General features: G+C 49.0%; 2 protein-coding genes across 7 annotated transcripts; both read right to left on the bottom strand.

Annotated features, from left to right (window-relative positions):
• Nucleotides 1-11,596: 11,596 nt before the first annotated feature.
• Nucleotides 11,597-14,679, bottom strand: LOC120112908 (Pentatricopeptide repeat (PPR) superfamily protein). The gene has a single exon (XM_039133053.3). It carries the CDS (start codon nucleotides 14,541-14,543, stop codon nucleotides 12,561-12,563), a length of 1,983 nt encoding a protein of 660 aa, XP_038988981.3. The 5' UTR covers nucleotides 14,544-14,679; the 3' UTR covers nucleotides 11,597-12,560.
• A 916-nt stretch (nucleotides 14,680-15,595) lies between these two features.
• LOC103706634 (cardiolipin synthase (CMP-forming)-like) lies at nucleotides 15,596-21,728 on the bottom strand. Of its 6 annotated transcripts, none has more exons than XR_016398852.1 (7): nucleotides 20,847-21,720; nucleotides 19,417-19,514; nucleotides 19,255-19,305; nucleotides 18,976-19,089; nucleotides 16,466-18,248; nucleotides 16,289-16,374; nucleotides 15,596-16,190 (listed from the first exon to the last, which is right to left on the bottom strand). XR_016398852.1 is itself a non-coding variant. In XM_039133051.3 (7 exons), exons 1-7 carry the CDS (start codon nucleotides 21,391-21,393, stop codon nucleotides 16,070-16,072), a joined length of 1,077 nt encoding a protein of 358 aa, XP_038988979.3. In that variant the 5' UTR covers nucleotides 21,394-21,728; the 3' UTR covers nucleotides 15,596-16,069. The 6 variants fall into 6 exon arrangements, 4 of the variants coding, with proteins under 4 accessions (XP_038988979.3, XP_038988980.3, XP_089784247.1 ...); XM_039133051.3 differs by having other exon boundaries at nucleotides 16,289-16,377; nucleotides 16,466-16,522; nucleotides 20,847-21,728; XM_039133052.3 differs by having other exon boundaries at nucleotides 16,466-16,522.
• Nucleotides 21,729-23,733: the final 2,005 nt, after the last annotated feature.

The following is a 23,733-nucleotide window of genomic DNA, read 5'->3' as shown; positions in this document are numbered from 1 at the left end:
ACTCAACCGGTTCGTGAGGAACCGACATGAGGAAAGGAGGCCGGCGGAGAATGTCGCACCAACCGAAAATCCTGGCGGCAACAGGCCTATCGCCGGCACCATCAACATGATTGGGCGGACCTCGGCAGGAACAGCCGCCCAGGGAGCACCCCCGAAGCGCCCACGCACTGATGAAGTCATCTCGTTCTCGGACGAGGACTTAGAAGGGGTCGAGACCCCTCACGATGATGCTGTGGTCATCTCAATGATTGTAAATAGGTTTGATGTAAAGCGTATCCTAGTTGACAATGGAAGCTCAGCCAACATTTTGTACTACCATGCCTACCAAAAAATGGGGTTGACAGAAGGACACCTCCGGAGAATCAATGCCCCGCTGGTCGGGTTTACCGGAGATGCGGTCCCGGTTGAAGGTGAGGCTAGCTTCCTTGTCACAGTTGGCCTCGCCCCCCGGGAGAGCACTGTGAGGATGGACTTCCTGGTGGTCCGTCTGCCCTCGGTCTACAACGCCATCCTTGGGCGCCCAGGGTTAAACGCCCTTCGAGCCGTGGTTTCAACTCGCCATTTGCTCATGCGGTTCCCCACCGGCCAAGGAGTGGGCGAGGTCCGCGGAGACCAACTGGTCGCCAAGCAATGCTACATGGCGGCCCACACAGTAAAGCAACCAGCCGAGGCACCAGACCGCCCGATGGGCCCTTCACTGCCCATAGAAACCCTCGATGCGAGGGACACTCTCTGGAAGAAGCAAGTAGAGCCCGATGAGCTCCTCATTCAAATTCCACTACAAGAAAATTTTCCCGAGCTAACCGTGCAGGTTGGCTCCGGCCTCGGCGCCCATGAGAGGAATCGCCTCGTCAGCTTCCTGCGGGACAACGCTGACGTCTTCGCCTGGTCGCCCGCGGACGTGCCAGGAATTGACCCCGAGGTCATGGTCCACCGACTCCAGGTGAGGCCAACCAGCAGGCCTGTAAAGCAGAAGAAAAGAGGCTCCGCCCCTGAGCGACAACGAGCTGCGGCCGAGGAGGTGGACAAACTCCTCGGAGCCGGCTTCATCCGAGAGGTCTCCTACCCGGATTGGCTCGCCAACGTAGTCCTCGTAAAGAAGGCCAACGAAAAATGGCGTATGTGCGTGGACTACACCGACCTGAACAAGGCCTGCCCAAAAGACAGCTTCCCTCTCCCGAGCATCGACCAGCTCGTCGACTCCACTTCAGGACACCAACTGCTAACTTTTATGGACGCCTTTTCAGGATACAACCAAATCCGAATGGCGCCAGAAGACGAGGAGAAGACGGCCTTCATCACCGACAAGGGCACCTACTGCTACAAGGTGATGCCCTTTGGCCTGAAAAACGCTGGGGCCACCTATCAGAGACTGATCAGCCAAATCTTTAAAGACCAGATCGGCCGGAACATGGAAGTCTATGTGGACGACATGCTGGTAAAGAGCCAAGCGGCGGAACACCACATAGCCGATCTCAACGAGACATTCGCCAAGCTCAGAAAATACCAAATGAAACTCAATCCGGCGAAGTGCGCGTTCGGGGTCACCTCGGGCAAGTTCCTGGGTTTCATAGTGACCCAACGCGGAATTGAAGCCAACCCGGAGAAAATCCGGGCACTGCAAGAGATGTCGCCTCCAAAGACAGTTAAGGAGGTGCAGCGGCTCGCGGGGCGGGTAGCCGCCCTGGGAAGGTTTGTTTCTCGATCAGCCGAGCGTTGCCTCCCCTTCTTCAAGAGCCTCAAACGGCCGAAAGACTTCCGGTGGACAGAAGAATGCCAGCAAGCCTTTGAAGAGCTTCGGAGCCTTCTGGCCTCTCCCCCGCTGCTCACCAAGCCCCAGAAGGGCGAAATTCTTTACTTATATCTGGCCGTCTCCCCAGCTGCAGTAAGCTCGGTCCTCGTCCGGGAAGAAGACAAGCTCCAAAAGCCGGTCTATTACACCAGCCGGGTTCTCAGGGATGCTGAGACTCGATATTCTAAACTTGAGAAGACCATCTTCGCTCTCATCATCTCGGCTCGGAGACTCAGGCCTTACTTCCAAGCCCACATGATAGCTATATTAACCGACCAGCCTATGAAGCAGATATTGCAGAGGTCGGATCGTGCGGGGAGGATCGCCAAATGGGCGGTCGAGCTCGGGGAATTCGACCTAGAATATCGGCCCAGGCCGGCTATCAAAGCTCAGATACTCGCCGACTTCATCGTGGAGTGCACCCTTCCGGACGACCCCGAGCCGCCATCTGAGTCCGTGGAGGAGACTCCGAAGCAGCCATGGGTCCTGCACTCGGATGGGTCTTCGACCCCGGGGGGCAGCGGGGCCGGACTTATCCTCACCAGTCCAGATGGAGTGGTGGCCGAGCAAGCTCTGTGCCTTGAGTTTCCGGCCTCGAACAATGAGGCCGAGTATGAGGCTCTCATCGCCGGGCTCAAGCTGGCGAAAGAACTAAAAGTGAGAGACCTGACGGCCTTCAGCGACTCCCAGCTGGTGGTGAACCAGGTCCAAGGAGATTTTGAAGCTAAAGAGCCATCCATGCAAAAGTATCTCCAAAAGGTGCGGGAACTCACATCTGCCCTGAATTCTTTCAATATTCAGTATATTCCCAGAGCGGAAAACCTCAGGGCAGACCAGCTATCCAAACTGGCCACCTCCCGCATGAGCGAGCTTCCCAAGGGAAAAGCGCTCGAGTATCTTCGGGTCCCCAGCACGGAGGAACCCGAGCCCACTATGTGCGTCGACTCCGAGCCAAGCTGGATCGACGGGCTCGTCTGCTATCTTCAGGACGGAACTCTACCTCGTGACGAGACGGAGGCTCGCCGAATCAAGCGCCAGACTCCCCGGTATGTCTTGTACGAGAATAAACTCTATCGACGATCATTTACTTCTCCCCTTCTCAGATGCCTCCGCCCCTCCGAGGCGGACTACGCCCTCCGAGAGGTCCATGAAGGGATCTGCGGAAATCACCTGGGGGGTCGAGCCTTGGCCCATAAGATCCTGCGGCAGGGATACTACTGGCCCACACTCCAGAAGGACGCAACAGATTTCGTCCGCAAGTGCGATCGGTGCCAACGAAACGCCAATATCCAGCGCCGACCTTCAGCTCTGCTGACCTCCATCATCGCCCCCTGGCCGTTTGCCCAATGGGGGATCGACATCCTGGGGCCCTTTCCCCTGGCCACCGGACAGAGAAAGTTCCTGGTCGTCTCCATCGACTACTTCACCAAATGGGTCGAGGCCGAACCTGTTGCCCGGATCACCGAGCAAAAGATGCGGGACTTCGTGTGGAAGTCTATAATCTGCCGATTCGGACTACCCCGTATCCTTATATCTGACAATGGTCGACAATTTGACAATGTTCATTTCAGGGAGTTTTGCTCTGAGCTCGGCATTGATCATCGCTTCACCTCGGTTGCCCATCCCCAGACAAACGGGGAAACTGAGGTAACTAACCGAACTATTTTGCAGGGACTCAAAGCTAGGCTTGATCGGTCCAAAGGACAGTGGGTCGAGGACTTGTACAATGTCCTTTGGGCGTACCGGACCACGTTCCGACTGCCCACGGGAGAGACCCCCTTCAACCTAGCATACGGCACTGAGGCCGTCATCCCATTGGAGATCGGCTTGCCTTCTCCGAGGGTGGAGCATTACGACCCCGATACCAATTCCTCCCAGCTCAGGAGCAATTTGGACCTCGTCGAAGAGACAAGAGAGGTCGCCCGGGTGCGCATGGCGAGATATCAACAGCGAACGGCCCAATACTACAACTCCAGAGTTAAGCCCAAGCTCTTCAAAGTAGGGGACCTCGTCCTCAGGAAAGCCGAGGCTTCTCAACCGACCGAGCAAGGAAAGCTCGCCCCAAACTGGGAAGGACCGTATCAAATCGCCCGGGTACAACGGCCAGGGGCGTACAAATTGAAGTCCCTGGAAGGGACTCTGATCCCACGAAGCTGGAACTCCGAGAATTTACGAATGTACTACCAGTGAAACCCCAAGGGGTTCAAGATAATCAGGATAATGGACTCAGCTCCTTTTTCTGCAAATATTTCTCTCGTTTTGATGACTGTAATCCTCTTCTAATATTGGGTCGTCTGTGATCCTCAGATTCCCCGGCCAAAATCGGGATGCCTCGAGGCTCGACCGTAGAGTCCCAAACTCCCTCGACCTCGGGAAGAATCGCAGGACGGTGAAACGTCGACTGGTGCAAGATTCCTCGACTAAGGTCGAGATGCCCCGAGTGTCGACAGTGCGTGCCCAGACCCCTCGACACTTCGGGAAGACGGGGTAGTACCTTCGCAGTCCCCCGTGGCGCTCAACACCAACAACGGGGTAGTACCTTCGCGGCCCCCCGTAGCGCCTCCTCGACTAAGGTCGGGATGCCCCGAGGGTCGACCGTAGAGAACCAGACTCCCTCGACCTCGGGAAGGCGCCGTGAGGGGTGGAAAGGGTGGCTCCACCCGGGGCGCCACAAAGTGGACCCCCGGGAGCGGTCGACGATCTCCGATCCCCGAAGCGAGCGATCCCTCGACTAAGGTCGGGATGCCCCGAGGGTCGACCGTAGAAAACCAGACTCCCTCGACCTCGGGAAGCGTCGCCGGTCGGTAGAGCGTGCCCAGACCAGCCGACCTGACGAACGATCCCTCGACTAAGGTCGGGATGCCCCGAGGGTCGACCATAGAGAACCAGACTCCCTCGACCTCGGGAAGGCGCCGTGAGGGGTGGAAAGGGTGGCTCCACCCGGGGCGCCACAAAGTGGACCCCCGGGAGCGGTCGACGATCCCCGATCTCCGAAGCGAGCGATCCCTCGACTAAGGTCGGGATGCCCCGAGGGTCGACCGTAGAGAACCAGACTCCCTCGACCTCGGGAAGCGTCGCCGGTCGGTAGAGTGTGTCCAGACCAGCCGACCTGACGAACGATCCCTCGACTAAGGTCGGGATGCCCCGAGGGTCGACCGTAGAGAACCAGACTCCCTCAACCTCGGAAAGGCGCCGTGAGGGGTGGAAAGGGTGGCTCCACCCGGGGCGCCGCAAAGTGGACCCCCGGGAGCGGTCGACGATCCCCGATCCCCGAAGCGAACGATCCCTCGACTAAGGTCGGGATGCCCCGAGGGTCGACCGTAGAGAACCAGACTCCCTCGATCTCGGGAAGCGTCGCCGGTCGGTAGAGCGTGCCCAGACCAGCCGACCTGACGAACGATCCCTCGACTAAGGTCGGGATGCCCCGAGGGTCGACCGTAGAGAGCCAGACTCCCTCGACCTCGGGAGGTATCACAGGTCAGCAAAGCGTCCACGAACCCGCCGACCTGACGTGAGATCCCTCGACCAAGGTTGAGGCGCTCCGAGGTCCGACCATAGGGTCTTAAGCCCCCTCGATCTCAAAAAGGGCTACAAATCAACAGAGCCTCCCCAGATCCTCTCAACTCCGGCAGGAGTCGCCAGGTCCATGGGAAGCCCGAGCCCCTTTTACAAGTCAAAAATGACTCCGGAGGTCGACGAGGAAGGGAAGCGACCTACTCCACCATGCGAAGCATGACCCCGAGAATGCAAGAGGTACACCCAACTAGACGCCCTCCTTGTCAAATTTTATCTACATATTGCCGAGCGGGATCTCGTCCAATGTTGGAGTCTCATTTTGCCCCAAAGCCGGGCTTCTTCGCTGGGTCGGCTTAAGACCGACCTCCCAACTTCATTATGCCTGCTCTGTTCGTCAAGTCTCCGCAATCCGTACTAAGGCTTCATAAAGTAGGGCCCAACTCGGCTCTTCTAAGTAAACTCCGACGTCCAGCTGAGAAAGTGGTCCCGGCCACGAATGTACCAGCCAAGCACAGGTACCAAGGCAATCTTTGGGAATCCCAGCCTTGTTCACCGAAATCTCGGCAGGGTCCGAGAATGATAACTATGAAAACCTTCGGCAATAACTTATTTATTAGCCCGCGCTCCCTATGAGAGGTTCGGAGTTGAGTTCGGAAACCCGACTAAACTCCCCGAATAGCGGCACGAATAGACCTATTCCGGTCCCACTTGAAGGGCTAAGGCCCGACCTCGGTGCCTTAAGATTTTTCTAAAGGCCAAACGTGGCAACTCCCACGACTCTAAGATCCGAGTTATAGGACTTAGAGAAATTTTCTAGAAACCTAAGCTCGGAGCTCCCTTTGGTCGAGACGACTGGAATCCGAGAAGGCTAAGATATAGCCAGGGAAAAGGGCAGATTCGTTAAGCAGCCCAAAGATTAAAATACGAAGTTAGAGGTCGTCGAGGCGGTTAGCTAAGGTTCTAGCCTCATCCACGACAACAGAGGGAAAGATGAACACAGAATGACAAAAACATTTCTTCATTAACAAAGGGCCGGAAGGCCAATTACAAAATTGGAAGTCGGCCACTCAAGGGCCGACCCCGGATACAATGAAAAAGAAAAGAAAAATATGCTAAGTCCTAAGCGGCGGGAGCCACATCCGGGGGGTCATCCGGCACATTGATGACCTCATGATCTTCCTCCGGAACAGGCTCGGGGCCGGGAGCAGGAGCTTCGGGCGCCGCCTCCGGGACAGCATCGATCTCGGCCGCCGGAGCCGCCTCCATGACACCGTCCGCCTCGGCTACCCCCGTCGAAGGCTCGGCGGGGTCCTGCTCGTATATTCCCGCCTCGGACGTCAGGATGGCAGGAAGGGCTTACACGTCGGACCCCCAGCCCCGGTGCTCCCTCGGACGGACCGTCGAGAAGTCGTACTGAGGGCAGTACCGGCGCACCTGCTCCCGGAAGTTCTCGAAGCCTCGAAGGAAACCGTCGACCGTCTCCTCCTCCAACATGTCGCGGAACTCTTGCGACTCTTTGAAGAGTTCCACAGCATGCTCGGCTCGTTCGAGGGCCCTCCTCTCCCGGGCCTCAAGTTGCCCGAGTCGGAGGCAGAAGACCCCCTCCTCATACTCGAGGGCCGCGACCCTGGCCTGAACCTCCCCTAAGCGCGCCTCCGTGCCGCGCATGGTTGCCCTGGTCAGGGCATGAGCCGCCTTCTCCTCCTCGAGCGCCCCCACCATGGCAAGGCGCTCAGCCTCGGTGGCTGTCCACCGAGCCTCGGCCGCGGCCAACGCCGCCTCCAGCTCGGCGACTCTTTTCTTGGCCGGCTCCAGTTGCTGGCCGAGCTGTTGAACTTCTTTCCGATACCCATGGGCGATGAACGCCATGGTGTCGAGCTCGAGAATATGCTGAAAAGAAAGAAACGAGGGTATTGTGAGTTGAAAAGCACATATGTACGCTAAAAACTCGGGGAAATTAAGAAGGAAGCTTACCCGGGCGGTGTTGCAGTAAGCACTGCCGACGACCTCCTCCAGCGAAATACCCCGGAACACGGCCCGGTCCGCTGGAAGTACCGCACGCCGCAACATGGAGCGTGCGACCTCGGCATCTTGAAAGGCCGAGCGCCCCTCGGGAATAGAAGAGTTCGGCTCGACCGACTCTTCTCGGAAAGCCCGGGAAGAGCTCGGCACGATCGAACCCGAGGTCCCGGAGCCGCTCGCCTCGGTGCCTCGGGTAAGCCCGGGTCCTGGCTGCTGCGGCCGGACCACGGACGGCTCCCCCCGCTGGGCAAGGGGGGTAGGGCAAGGAGGGGCCGACGGGCCCGCATCACCAACAACCCGCTCCCGCCTCGGGTCGGCTGCAGGGGCCCCCGCCTCGGGGCCACTCGTCCCGGCCGACGAAGAAGCGCCGTCCGTCCTCGCCCTCTTCCGAGGCTGGGGCGCAGCACCCCCGGCCTCGGCCTCTCGCCTTCTCAGGCGAGAGAAAAGTGATGTGTTGCTGGTCGGCATGCGTGGAATATCTGAAATCAAGAATTTTGTTAAGAGTCAGACCAGTGACCGTAAAGACGGAGAACAAGAAATAAATAAATAGAATAATGCAACCGCCCTTACCCTCGGGGCGCGCCGAGCTCAGACCCACGCTCGCCAGGGCGTCCTCCCGCAGGAGCTCGGTCAGGTCGTTGCCCCTCCCGAGGGCTCGCAAAGAGTCCAGGGTCCTCAGCTCCCTCCCAGTGGGCTCGGAGAGTTTGTTGAGGGCCTTCAGCCGAGGGTGTCCCCACCTTGGCTCGAACCCCCAAGGCGCCGCAGACGCCAGAAAGAAAAACTTCCTCTTCCACTCGTGAATCGAGGAAGGGGCGCCCCGGAAGAGTGACATACCGCCCCGAAAGGCGAAATATAACCACCCTACGTCCGCCGGGTTTTTCTTTAACAGAAAACACCGGCGAAAAAGGCCTACCGAAATCGGGATCCCGTGCCCGAGGCACAGGGATAAAAACCCGATTATGGTCCTCCATGAGTTCGGAGCCAACTGCGCCGGGACGAGCTGGTACTCGGCCAGCAAGTTGCTCACGAACTCATGGGCGGGAAAACGCAGGCCCGCCCAAAGTGTCTCACGGTAAACCGCGATCCGACCTGGGGGCGGCTGCGTCACCCTGTCTTCCGGTCCTGCGGTTTCAAGGCGAAACCCGGGCTGGAAGAAGAAACGGGAGCGGATTAACTCCAGCTCCTCTTCCGACAGACTCGACCCAACCTCTTCGGGACCGGAACCCATTCTCACGGAAGAGTGGAGCAAAAGTTAAGAGTAGAAAATGAAAGTTGACGAGGAGGAGAAAAGAGGAAACCCTAGTGAAAACAGGAAGAAAACCTACTGGACATTGCCGGAAATCGCTCCGGGCACCACCAGCAAGATTCAGCTGAGGGAGGAAGCAGGGGGGAAAGACGACGAAAATAAGAGGCAGCCAAACAAGACCTTTAGGGCAGACTCGTGGGGTTTATATAGACCCCCCTGACGGCCCAGATCGACGGGGTCGGTTCCCATCCCCCCGACCGGGTTGCGCCGCGTGTCGACCTCGGAAGCCGAGGCACCGTATTCACTCCGGTTTAATAAATCGGATACGAAATCGAAGCGTTGTCCCATCGGATCTCGGGGCCTCATCATGGGTCCACAGAATCAAATCGTCTTGAGGAACGAGCGGACGTAACCCCCGCTCCCCTCGTTTAATAAGATCTGGGACACGTGGAGCTCCGATGAGGCCTCCACTTCTTCGGAATTATGATCCAGTAACATGAAATCGAAAGCGTCCGACCTCGGGTCGCGCCGCGTGTCCGTTTCAAACCCCGTAACGGCACACTCATTAATGAGCCAGAAACGTCGATTACGGAATCGAGACACCGCCTCGACGAGCTCGAGGTCCCCCATCATTAATCCGCCGTAAAATGATCCTGGCGATTCAAGAAGCATGATGATACGAGCTCCATCATTAGCTCACCGAATAAAGCAGCCTCGAGACGCCAAAGGGCGCATATCTCACCATGAAAGCTCCGGAAAGCACAAGGGGGCGGGCGAGACCTTCCCCCCAACCTTAGTGACAGACTTTACTTCCCACGTCCGAGCCCCACAAGCCGCTCGAACTCGGAAGTCGGGGGGTAGTGTTGGGGGGAATAAAGTTTCCCCCCAAATGACATAAATGCCCCTAAGAAGCCGTACAACCTCCGACCCCGTACAGCCGAAGTCAGCGTCCGACCTCGGAACGCTCGGCCACAAGACGACCGACCCCGAAACCTCCGACCTAAGAGAAATCCCGATGTCCGAGGACCGTACTCTAACACCCCTCCGGCATTTATTGCGCATGGCCGCTGTAATCTTCCGGCACACTCAACAATAAATGCGGATCTCCGGCTTACTCCACCATTAATGCGGATCTCCGGCTTACTCCATAATAAATGCGGATCTCCGACTTACTCCACAATAAATGCGCATGGCTCCTGACATCTACGGATCCCCAGCTCTCCACGGCAAATCGACCCAGCAGGGTCTAGTCGACTATGATAAGTCTCTGATCTCGGCCATGCCGCCGACATCAGTGCAATGATTCGCCTGACCGAGCGCCGACCTGAACAACATGCCAAGCCGTACTACGGCCTCGCCCTGTTACATCACAGGTAAACCGACCCCCGCATATAAAAGGGAGCCTTGGCCTCTCAGGAGGGGATTGGAACATTCATACACCCAAAAATCACTGTTTATCTCCTTCTCCCCACTATTTGCCCCCTCCCTGACTTGAGCGTCGGAGGGCCGGCGCCGGAGAACCCGGCCACCGGTTCGTGTGCAGGCACCCGGACGGAGGACGCCGCCAGCCAACGGATCGCCGCCCCGCTGCGAGGACCTGCTGTTCCTTCTCTCCGACCGTCCCGGACGGAGGACGCCGCCCGCCGACAGACCGCCGCCCCGCCGTGAGGACTAACAGTCGCTCCCTCTCCTCGACCGAAGATTGCCCCCGGGTCCAATTTCCAGCAACAGATGTATCAAATCAAGAGGGGTAAAACCATATGACTCCTCTTAGCATTGGAGGACCTCAGGCCTAAACTATATTTATTTTTAGTCAGATGTTGAATTAGGTCTATTTAAAATTTGATATTTTCTATGCTCGAATCTGGCCTATGATAAAGCAACAAGTATAACTAAAATAGAGTTTTGGAAAGAAAATCTTTAGGAAATCTCCTCGCCCACTAAGAATTCTACTCAAATGAGGGCCTCGATTTCAGGCATGTTGCTCTTCTCTGCTAATGCGGATAACTTTAAGATCATTACCGGATTGTGAGATTGCCCTAAGTTTGTATCATGAATTATTCATGTAAATTTCTCTTGAGATTCCACAGAGTCCATCTGTGTCATGTTCACCGAGACATCCCTTCTTGGAAGATCTACAAAAGTTAGGTAGTTTGTTTGGCACCGCGGAATTAAAATAACCTAGTATGATTCTTAGGGAACAAAGATGATTACTCTCATCCTCTCATTCTTCTGTTCCAATTTCTATTCATGCTAAATGCCACTGTTTCCCCTGCTAGCCTGGATGACTGAAAAAAAATTGTTGGATGAGGTGTTAGTTGGTTTAGCTTGCACTCTAAGCGTGCTGGCCACTAACCAGAGAGTGATGTAAATAATGTTCACTCATTACACTCCCAGGGCCTCGCTGAGACCTTTGAGCCTGATGGTGGGTTCTGGACTTCACCACGGAATTATAAGATCAGTTGATCCAACGCTCATGCGAGTCGCCTGAACTGAGAGACAGGGAGGATAGATAGGACAATGGAGGTTGGAAGTGACTGCAAGAAAAGGCCACGTAACTCGTGGGTTGTTCCCTTTTGTTCACGGACTGAGGGAAGACAGGAGCATGTGAGCCTCGCCAAATATACTATGCATTCATCAAATTGTGGCACTTGGAACCAAGTATCAAGCCATATAAAACATCATAGACCGTAATTCCGTCACAGTTTTCGGAAGCCCGTTTGGCTTTATTTCAGATCAAACATAGAAGTAGGAGAGATTTTCTCCTTATTATTTCTTGCATGATGCGGTCGTGATCATAAATAAATTTAGAGACAATATGAAGCTTTTAATTTGACAGGGCCTCCAATTTTCATACTTCATAATGGTAATAGACTGGAGGAAGGAACCCTCAAGTTGTTACCATATTGTACTTGGATTTTATATATAGAAGAGGACACAAGGTAAATGCTAGCTTATCTTTGATGTTCAGGATACGAATGATGTTTAGAAATAGATCCGCCTATGACCCAAATAGAAGGAAAAAAACATATATAGTTTCATATTGCTGAATTTTTCTTAACAAAAAAATGCAGCATATTTGCATAAGCTATTATTATCAAAATCAACTTTTCCCCCTATCTCCTTTAAAGTTACTTGAGCCTGCACCCTACCAGCCAAGAAATTACAGCCAAAATTGCAGGCCTAGTGCATGGGCAACAAGTATTTGTCCAACAACATTTTCACCCACTGCTGCCAAATCCATGCTGAACTAGATAAATTAAACCATTTGAGCGTAGATGCATCCATGAGAATCAGCAAATAAAATATTAAATAACGGACCATGAAGATTTGTTGTAGAATCCCATAACATAGATCTGGTAATGATTGGCTACATAAGATACCATCCAGTCAATGGCACTATTAGTTTCAATTTAGATATAAGAAATCCCCCAATGTGCTTCAATGATGCTTGTATCCACGCTATCATCTACCAGCTAACACCCAAAGAAAGGTCAATAAACTCCAGAATCTCCCAGTGAGTCAGAAAACAGGACCTACCGAGCAGGCATAGAAGTTTTACCAAATCCCTTTATAAGCTGCTGAAAATAATCGATATATACAATTCAAGGACTTTCTCATTTCTCATGCTTCAAGCTTGTTCATCCATATGATACCCTCTGTTTTCAGAGGTTTTACTGTCCAGTAAAACATAAAAACTAATCTTTTTAACTTTTGCCAGCCACCAGTATCCTTCAATTACCATTACGACTCCAAGGATTTCTCATTGTTTAGGGAAGCAATGAGATTGATCTTTCAAAGATTACCAGGACCTATAGACCGAGGACATAGACTAGTCAAATAGCTAAATCTAGCATGCATGCAGTCCAGAACAAGTTCAGCCAGTTCAGGGCTTCAAAGTGATGAAGATAATAGCAATTCCATAAGCAGTGCTTTGAGAAAAAGATGAGAGTCCTCTGATGCTCAACTGCAGTCCAATGGCTTTCAACAATCACTCTCCTCATCCAATGCACAACTTGAAACGTAACCCTCTTCTGTCATCAATCTAACCAGTCCTTCAAGCACAACATAGATTTCTTCAGAGCACCTATTTGATGTACCTTGAGCTACAAAGACCTGCAACCCATTGCTCATTTCAATCCAACTACAACCTGGAATCTTTGCCAGACCAGTTCCCCTCATCTTATCCCTCACCATGTCGGCTTCCTCCCATTTCCCAGCCTTCGAATACAAATTAGCCATGACAATGTAATTCCCTGTGTTCTCTGGCTCGATCTCAAATAACCGGTCAAACACAAACTGCCCAAGCTCGACATCGCCAAACATCGCTGCTCCATTGAGCAATGGACCCCATACCTTCGCATTTGGCTCAAAGGGCATCTTATCAATAAACTCCACAGCTTCTTTAAGCATCCCTTTGCGGCTAAGGACTCCAACCATGCAAGCATAATGCTCAACTGCTGGAGAAATTCCATGTTCCAGCAACATAGCACCAAAAATTTGGCGAGCCTTGTCTACCACCCCGGCATGAGCACAAGCAGAGAGCACTGCAGTGAAAGTCACAGAGTCTGGCTTAATCCCAGCATCGAGCATCCCAATAAACAGAGAGAGTGCAGCATCAGCGCCTCCATGAGCTGCATGGGCCGATATGATTGCAGTCCAAACAATGACACTTCTAACCTTGGTTCCCTCGAAGAGCCTTTGAGCTCCCTTGAGGAACCCAGCCTTGGCATACAGGTCAATGAGCGCAGTTGCCACATAGACGTTCTGATCACATTCATTCCTGATGCAGTAGCCGTGGACCTCCTTCCCTCCCAGGAGGTTCGAAAAGAAGGAAAGAGAGGGAAGAACACTTGAAAGAGTTACTGAATTAGGCCTAAAACCAGAAGCCCGCATCTCGCGCAATAAATCCAAGACATCGTTGTGACGGTTGTTTTGGAAGAGACCGGATATCACAGCATTCCATGTACTGAGAACAGGATTCACCACTCGCCAAAAGAGCTCCATTGCCCGATCCACAAACCCATAGCTCATATACCCAGTTATCATCACGCTGTAGCTGACGCCATCCTTCTCGGCCATCTCTTCGAACAATCTCCGAGCATAATCTAAGCTCCCACACTTGGCATACAACCCGATGATCGAATTCCACAACGCCGTATCCATTTCAATCCCATTCTCCACTGCCATCCGGTGAACTCTGATACCAAAAACAAGGTCCTTGAGTTCAGCACAAGCGTGCAACACGCTAACCACCGTGACCCCGTTAGGGACCACGCCGTCCCGCCCCTGTTCCATCTCCTGGTATAGTCGCAGGCACGCGTCGTAGTTTCCACCCTGAGAATACCCAGATATCATGGAGTTCCAGGAGATGATATCTCTTTTGGGCATCGCGTCGAACAACTTCCTTGCGGAGGTCAAATCGTCCGTCCGAGCGTAGAGCGTTGTCAGTCCATTGGAGACGAAGAGGTCGGCGTCGAGCCCAGCGCGGAGGGAGAAGGCGTGGACCTCCCTTCCGGCCAGGCGGGGGAGCGAGGAGGTGGGGAGGGAGGAGAGGGACTTGAGGAGTGCGGAGAGGGTGAAGGCGTCGGGGGCGAGGGAGGAGGGGAGGGACGCGAAGAGGCGGATGGCGTCGAAGGGGCAGCCGTGGAGGGCGTAGGCGAGGAGCATGGCGTTCCAGGAGAAGAGGTTCTTGCGAGGGACGGCATCGAATAAGCGGCGGGCCTCGGGGAGGCGGGCGGAGCGGGAGTAGAGGGAGAGGAGCTTGGAGGCGAGGAAGTTGTCAGGGAGGACGGAGAGGAAGAGGAGGCGGGCGTGGAGCTGGCGGCCCTGGCGGAAGAGGCCGTGGTCGGCGCAGTGCTGGATGAGGAGCCCGTAGGCGCGGTAGTCCGGGCCGGGTGAGGAAGCGACGGCGGCCAGGGCGCGTCGGAGGGCTTGGTTTTGTTGGAGGGGCGCGGAAAGCCTCATCCATCCAAGCCAAACTGGGATTGGAGTTGGCGGGAATGCCCGGTGATAAAGATTGATTTCCGCAGAACGTTTCGTTTTTCATACTACGGCGTGAGATACACGTAAGATAACGTGTACGTGGCACCCCAGTGAGAGTTGAGGCTTTGAGAGGGAAGACATCATAGCCGGACACAATCCTGATGACTGTAATTTTCTTTTTTTGATAAACAATCCTGATAGACTGCATCAAGAAACCTAATGTTCAGATACCGTATGTACCACCGTGCATAAAAGAACATTATCATGTGCATAAAATGATATCTATATTCTGCTGTACGAGTCCTTCAAGCGACATTGTGGGGGAGAAAAAGCGAAAGCTCATTCGAAACGGCATTTAACCCTAACCCTCAAAAGTGAAGATGCAAAGCGAAAAAGCGAAAGCTTGATCCAAATTATCTACTGTATCTTAATTCTCCTGCAAAGTTTCGCCTGAACCAAAACCACTGTCTGCAAAAGATAAGGACAAGAATATACAGCTTAATGAAGAAGCCATACCCCAAAGCCTACTGCACCAACACCGAATTTCTATCAAATTAAAACCAGCGACCAATCCCAACATGGAAGTATTGGAAAAACTCATATAGGCAATAATGTCCCATAAAAGCAACGATCACCATTCACTAATATCATTGTTCTGAGGAGCTCTTGGCTACAAGTTGCCCTACAGCAGATCCTACCTGACCAGTCGGAGTAAAAACTTATAAATGACCAAGTTAATACACAAAGGACTTCATATTCAACAGAGATCCACCATCTGTCCCACCAGAAAATAAATCACAGGCTGTAAGCTTGAAAGCAATTACAACAAACAGAACAATCCCAAATTGCAGGAATCATACCTACCATGCTTCTCTAGGATATATGCACCATAAAGATTGCGCTCCACTATCTATACTTTAGACTGCTTGGTATTTTTTTTTAAACAATAAGACAACTCCATTCTGAACGATATTAATTAACAGATAAAAATATCAATATGCAATGATATGCTTTCAATTATAATGGAATAGATCTTTCTGCAAAAAATGTGGAGCCTGTGCCTGATCACTGACGTCTTTGATTCATGTAACAAACATCCTATAATCAAAATCTTTTGTTTTCCAAACAACCATAAAATGTTTCCAACTACTCTCATGGCCCACCAAGGTTTTTGTCCAGGGAAATTTGACAAAACAGCAGTAATTGTGATAAGATGTAAAAACATCCACTGATTCTTATGAGAAAATTGCTAACCAAACAAATGATGCAGTATACAATGAATGAAATGTTTGTGCACCAGCCTCCACGCTGTAGAATGATCGCATCACATCCACCAACCAGTCAGCTTGCTTTGATCAATAAGAAAAAGGTCCCATTAGGCCTGGAGAAACCTGCTAGATTAGGAGCCTACTGCCGACTGACAAGTTGATGACACTCGGACATCCCAAATGTTTATGAATGTAGTCCTATAGCATTGAGGCTTGTATCCATCATGAAGTATTGCACAATTACTTAAGCAAAACTCTCCATATCTTCCTCATGTAGACAGCTAATGACCATACGGCAAGCCCAGCAGATACGTAAAGCAAAACTATACCAGAAGCAACCAGAACACCCGGCCCTGTTAGACTGCACAGTCATTGAAATTATGTTTAGTGAAGTATTCTGCAATTAATGCAATAAAGTAAAAAGATCCTAAAACATAATTAATCATTTGGAGGGACAACCTGGAATCTCTGGTGGCAAGGAGGATGGTGAGAGCAGTCATTTGTGTTGCTGTTTTCCATTTCCCCAGATTGTTTACTGCTACAGCCTGCTATTAGGCAACACAGGTCAATATCCAAAGTTTACATATGTTGGAATGATGAGTGAAAATAGACAGGCAGTTGAAGTGAGAAAACAACCTCAAGAACTTTACTATTCTGAGATGCAGCCCACTCTCTGACAGCTGACATTGTTATCTGCAGAAAAGGATAATAAATGCTTGAGTTAGCACATAATAATACTTCTGCTAATGCCACAGTTACATACCGAATCCTCTCCCTCAACATCACAATCTAAGCACATAACAATCCAGCATTGCTTTGTATTTTTTATATAGAACCCTTGTATAAGTTAAAGTTTGGATAATTTTATTCTGTAATATAAAATGGTAACCCTACCAAAGAATCCAACTTTTAGTTTTTATATTCCAAAAGAGAGGAAAAGAAAACATCTTAATTAAGCGTTGCAGAATATAAGCTCGAACTTCTTTTGTCACTGGTCAACTCTAATATAGTTGTTATCTAAATATAGTTAATCGCTCCTTGAAATCCTAGGCATGGTATTGATCCAAATTCTACATTCTGAGAAGAGAATAAAGCGGGCCGTCCCTGGATTTCATATATGTTAATTTTATTATGATCAGTAAGAGATAAAATAATCAACTTCTCTTCACTACCAAATAACTGATGAGATCCAGCAGTAACTTTACCAATAACTGGATGTTAAGCAAGGCACGAGATGTCAAAGTGATTAAACTTCATTTACTGTTGCTGTATATGCACATTCACGTGATTTCCATTTCTTTATCCCTCAGTCCAACAGAGGGTTTAGTAATCAGCAAAGACCTTAAGAAACCGATGTAAGGCCTTATAGGCTATGAAGGAAGAGAGGAAAGAAATTCAGTTGTTGCTCATATGCTGTGTGAAAGTAGAAGCTATTTACTGCACATAAATGCATTGGCAAGTGGAGGTAATCTGTCTACTTTATGAAATTATCATGAATAATTACGTGTGACGTAAGTATGGGAAGCTTTGACAGTAGAGGAATATTCAGGTAGGAAGATAAAAGGTAAGACCATAAGCTTAAATGAAATAACTTAGTAACCAGCAGAGTTGTGAAAGTATTGGTTTGATTTGGTCAAGTAATCTCCTCAATGAAATCCTAGATATTAGTCTAGTGATATATAAAAGGAAGAATGTGATAGAAATAACAGTCTGTAAGCAGAATTAATATGCATGTTATCCCACAAAGGTGAATTAAAGTTAAAATGTACAATGAAGATCAGGAAGATGCTAGTTGAAAAGAAATTTTAAAAGGTCACAAAAAGCTTAAAGCTGACACCGAAGGGTTTTGTACCTACTCAGGCAGTTGTTCAATTCATTTAAAGCAAAACAAAGGAGACTTGACATAGTTTCTATTAATATACAATAGGCAGGAGGCACAGTGCCACGTGGTTTTATGGTGCATATTGGGAGAGGAACATTCATTGAATGTGCATACAGAATGTTATAAGCATGAGGGAGAGTAATGGCAGGTACTAATAGCAATAACATGCTATTTTAGTTTTCAAAGAGCAAGTTGCTTGTCTGGTTTCAGTGGGAACTCTAATAACAACAAGGTTATTGCTTTTTGAAACCAACAATTTCATGAAACTTAAACAAGGATATTAATTCTTCATTCCTGCTCCTCCAGCAGATATTGATAGAATTCGTGATCTGGTGCTATTATTCCTCTTCATAGTGACAAAATGTCATTGGGGATTAGAAAGTAGTTCTTTTTTACAGGCTTGGATAATCTGTGTTTGATCCAATAAGAAAAAAACTTACCTTGGCAGGGCTAAATTCACCAGATGTTAGAAAGATCCATTTTCAGAAAGCAGTATTTTGCTAGAGGATATCCCGCAAAATCACCTGCAATACAATTCTAAAATTTTGTATGCTTACTAGGATGAGGCGTGGGATGGGATGATACAAATAAACTTAGATGAGTGTAGGCTTACAAAAAACTTTATAATAGATATTCATTTTGGTATAAAATATAAGATGACTATTTAGCAAAAATCTAACATGCTCTTTTATGGAACTTTCAGATCCCAAATTGATCATGATCAAGATTTTAAATGCCAATGGGACGGCGGGGTGTCCCACTGTCCCGAGTGCTGGGACGAGACGTCATCCCAAGTTTCAAGATAGAATGAGTCGGGAAATAGACCGGGACAAGCCGGGACATTCACCATCCTCAATGTTAGGGTGTCCCGTTCCACGAAAAAACTAGGACAGGACCAACACATGGTATTTAAGACCTAGGGTTTTGGTTAAACTGAAGTCACATTCAGAGCTTACTGCTTAACATTCACAACTGTACCACTGCATTCTTTTATAATAAATGTCTTTTAGCCATCAGATAAGTCAGCTGTAATTTGGCAGGAAAAGATACAGTATAGTCATTTACAACAGTCATTCTAAAACCAAGTATCCATATCAATCGCACTATAAATAACAATACGGTAAACTTAACAGGATAGCATGGATGATTTACAAACAGTGCAATACCAAGGTGAAGAGATGAAGGCACCAATGACCTGGAACACAAAACAGAGAAAGCTAGCAGTTTATTAACACAACAAATGAAGTTATAAATTGGTGATCACCTCTCTACCAATAATGGCAATTGAAGGTACTGTCAGAAGCCATGGTACTTCTCCAAATGCAGCGACTTCCAAAGGTCTGGTACACAATAATACTAGTGTGGCAGCAACCATAAGCTGCACTCAATGAGCAAAATAAATTAATAGGATTCTTAAACTGTCATTGAAAAAACATAAAAAGATACATAATGTCATCTTCTTAATTGATCTATAAAATTCAAGCTATCCAAGATTCAATAATGACAGTGCAAGCAAAAGAAGGCACAGAAGAAAAGGAGAAACCTTATCGGCTACAGGATCCAAAAATGCACCAAAAGGCGTCCCTAAGTGCATCTGATGAACAGAAAAAAATGTTACAGCAAGCAAACATTCTGTCAAAGCATAAACAAGTATAACTGGGTTAACATCCTATATATGAGACATTAAGTGATACAGGGTACAAACCTTGCGAGCAATATAACCATCTAGCCAGTCTGTGACAGCCGCAGCAATAAATATGCATGTTGTTGCAGTTGTTGCCCACCAACCATTCATGTAAAAGGCTAGTGAGGAAATGAAGATGTTAGTCTCATCAAATGCAATACATACATAAATCGGAAAAAAAATCCCCCATGCAGCATAGCAGTAGGAAAAAAGGGACATGTATGTTCTAAGAAAACAGAATTACAGAACATACATTCTTCAATCTGGAATGTACCCTTATATTCAACCATATCTGGTCCATGACCAATAAACCTTACTCCCAGAGATCAATATGTCACGTTCCGAACAGATTTTACTTACACAAAGTGTATAATCACAATAGTTGGACGAGGACAAAAGAACCCACATGGTGCTAGGATTAGAGGATTCATATTCCACTATAGTTAGTCAGGTTTGAAATCGGATTTCACTCTTGATTTTCAGCATATCCAAATCTGAAATCTTAGTTACGCATCTCTTGTTCTTCTAAAGAGATAGATAAGCTCCCATTAACCCAATTTTTTGCTGCCTCATCCAAGTCCAATTTTTTATTCTGACGCATCCTATAAACCCTTAGAAATGACAATCCTGCATGTCATGGGAATGGCTTTACTAAGAATGATCGCAATTTTATGTTGGTCATCCTACCTATCTGAGGTTGAGATGAAAAAAATTGTAAGAAATAAAATCACTTTTGCCTAATTTCTACATGCATTTAGCAAACCCTCAATTCCAAAAACTTTCTCTCTTTTTTCCTCAGGAGTACAGAGATCAGTTGTAGTGCAAACCTCCCCCCCCCCCCAACCCAAAAAAAAAAAACAAATTGGGAATTATTCTTTTTTTAAATTCCAAAGCCAAGCGAACAATGGTGGTATATATTTGCCTCTTCTCAATGAATAAAAGCTTCGGCAACCTATGGTTAAAAATAATGGAAGAATATATGAGAAATTATGAGAATTGCAGATTTATTCCAAGATTCTATAGATGCATGAGTTGTCCAACAATCATGCTTGTTTCTAAGGATGCAAATTTTGATATCAATCTTTTGAAATTAAGAACAGATCCTTCCTTTGTATGGAAGAACGCAGATTCAAATCACATATTATGTTAACAAATTAACAAATTTGTATCATCTCCTGGTTTTAATGTTCAAATATTGCGGAATCAACAAAAGAATAGGGGATCGGGTAAACATGAAAACATAGCGTGAATCCCAGAAGAAAATTCGAAAACAACCATCGCCAGCCAGCTTAAGGTTATGAAATCAATTCCGCAAGGAAAAAAAATATCACGGTGAACACCAAAATATCATGTTTTCTTGTGAATCAGCAACCAAACAAGCAAACATGAAAGAAACGTATATAGATGTAGACAAATTAAAAGGAAAGAAGAGAAAGACAAAGTAGACCTACTGCTTACGAGAAGAGGAACGGCAGCAACACGACCGATTGTAAGAACGGTGGGCAGCGTCAACAATCTTGGCGAACCTTGCTGCCCGTCCTGCCTATAACCCCCGTTAGTCCCCACCTCTCTTCCATCAATTGGGTGCTGATGAAGGGAACTCATCACGTTCCCTTGGGTCACCTTGCCCTCGCCACCGTTTCCTCCGTACGTACCGCCGGCGGTCCACTTCCTCGCACCGAGCGAGCCCTCCCCGGCGGCGAGCGTCGCGCGCCCAGATCCGGACCTCATCCACCACCAGCCGCCCTGCCCCGCGGATCGCGGAGCCGCACCGATCCCCCCTCTCCCCGATAGGGCGACGAAGAGCCTCCTCCTCGTGGCGCTCGACCTATTGATTATGGCGCCAGCGTTGGGGCGCACGAATCCTGGGGAGCGGGGGACAAAGGGCAGGGGCCTCTTCCGCTGCCGCTTTCCATAGGTTAAGGAGGGCGGATGGTGGCGGGGGGCCGGGAAGGGGGCGACGGCTTTAAGGAGGCTCGCAGGGAGGGGCGGAGGCATGGATTTGGAAAGAAAAAAAGTGGAGAGGGGGGCAATTTCATTTGAGGTTGGGGACTTTATTTGGGGATTTGAGGGGTTGGGGGATTCTTTGTCCCCCTTGGCCTTTCTTTCCTCCTACGCTGGAGAGAGAGAGAGAGAGAAAGGCGGGAGCGGCAGCGTGATGGTGAGTTCTGATCCAATGCCAGACTACCACGAGTTTGGCTCAGCCCTTACCGCATCCGAAGGAAGCTCAGAACCATTCCGGAAATCCCGATGAATTCTCCTGCTGTTTGCCACCCAATCAGCCGCAGCATCGGCCTCCCAGTATATATATGTTCAGCCTTGAACACCTCCAATTTGGAAATAGAGTGGTATTTATCAATGAGCTGAGGATTGGTGCAAGGTGGGATAATACGGTCATTAATCCAAGTAATAATAGCAGTGGTCAAGTCCCGCTCTCAAATAAGTTTTGTACAATTGAAGGTTATGAAAGCTACGTTGAACCCTTTCCAGGTGCACTAGAAGATGGAGCACTCGCTTCTGAGTGATATTTGCCGGATGCTACGAGAGTGTCGGGTTCTTCAGGTTGGGCATGTCTTTCAGAAGGCGAACCAGACGGATGATTAGATCGTCTCTTTCGCTTTACACCACTCCAAAGAGTTTTTTTGGATTCAACAGTTTTTTTTTCCTTTTACTTTACATTGTTTGCTTGATGCTGATATAACTAGCAGTGCTTATGCTAGGATAGTGTGAGCTGCCGATTCAAAAAAAAAAAAAATCATTTTTCGAGCAGTCCTCAGCTATGTTGCAGAAACTGAGACTACTGAGAGAGTTCTTGAGCTAGTCATATTTCACCTTACAAGTTGTTTGCATCGAGGTTGGCTCCGCTTCACAAGGCTATGGTAAATGATTGAAGTGGATGGAGGAGGCAAAAAAAAAAAAAAAGCCTATCTTGGAGCAGGATTTTTGATATTACATAATAGCATGCCTATCTTGGTCCATATTTGCACGGAGAAAATTATTAAGCCAATAAATAAATGGCAGGGCATGAAAAATTTGATTACCAAACCAATAGATGGAGAACATAACATCACGAGAAAAGGAATAAACTGTGAGAGAAATCATGATTATCTACCAGCTAATTTTAGAAAAAAACTCATATTATCAAGCTTGGGTAAAAAGGAATTGTATATTTTTGGCTTCAACAAGATGGTAATGGCAACACAATTGAGAGATGATATGCCTCGAAACCAACCACTGCTTATGCGGCAGACGCACTAGTGAGAGCTTGCCATGAAGCTTTCGATCGACTAATCAAAGTCTACCACACGGCTAACTCTAGAAACACACGGAGAATCTGTCAAATTTCAATCTTTTTCTTTAACTCGTGAGAGCTCGGCCATGATTGCAAACGGTTTCTATAGTTGCATGATGAATGAGCTAGATGCGCGAATGAAACACTCGCACACGATCTTCAGGACGTACAATCAGTTACTAAAAACGGTTGATTCGTGAGCTCAATTCTCTCGGCGACAAGTGTCGTCGACCTTTGTCTATATAAACAACTTCCGAAGGATCTTTTAGGTAAATGCTCTTAAACTCCTTTATTCCTTTACACTGTTGCTCTACTATTCTCGTAACACCTCTACTGTCTTTTGGGAGATATTATGACTTAGGCATTAGAGAATCCTCTATCGGACACTCTTCAGCAAAAGAACTTTTCTATTTTTGCTATTTCAAGTTGGATCCCAAATCAGAACGAAGGTTCGAACAATGCCTTCATTATTTAATATGGCCTCGAAAGTAACTAATATCAGAACCATCGTCATTCGAGTGTAGCAGCCACCTAACCATCGTCGTGGAGATGAGTTATGATCTTCGGCAGATCTTCATGATTTGAGCAGCCAATAGTCCGAGCACTCCAGCAGCCTAGCCAGGTTGAGCAATTTCCAGTGGCAACAAAAGAAGGTCCCTAACTAGGGTACAACGAGGACCTTGTGAGGAAGCATGGAAACAGGGAAGGTGGGGCTCAGAGCTAGAAAGTGATGCTTTTGGCCACAAGGAGGCTACCAGGGCAAATTGAGCAAAGGACACTAGTGATGAGGGGACCTGTCAAGACAGCGAACAACCCAAGAATAGCAATCAACTACAAGGTAAGACATACACACTGGACCAACCTAGACTAGCTCGCCGGTCATGATCAAAGCCGATTTATAGAGATTGGGAGGAGTTAGAGGACTAGATGAAGGAAAGATAGGAGGAGGAGGAGGTGTAGGCTAAGGGGGAGTGGGAAGAAAAACCATACCGAATTAATAAAATGCCTCGTGGCAATTCATTATTGGGTGGAACATCTTTTTTGTG

The sequence above is a fragment of the Phoenix dactylifera genome, chromosome 17 (genome assembly GCF_051530095.1).
Source record: "Phoenix dactylifera cultivar Ajwa chromosome 17, Ajwa_hap1_PhDact_Kaust_v1.1, whole genome shotgun sequence".
In the NCBI taxonomy this organism is placed as follows: domain Eukaryota; kingdom Viridiplantae; phylum Streptophyta; class Magnoliopsida; order Arecales; family Arecaceae; genus Phoenix; species Phoenix dactylifera.
The sequence above is the reverse complement of the archived record's forward strand: the minus strand, read 5'-3'. Positions and strand labels throughout refer to the sequence as shown.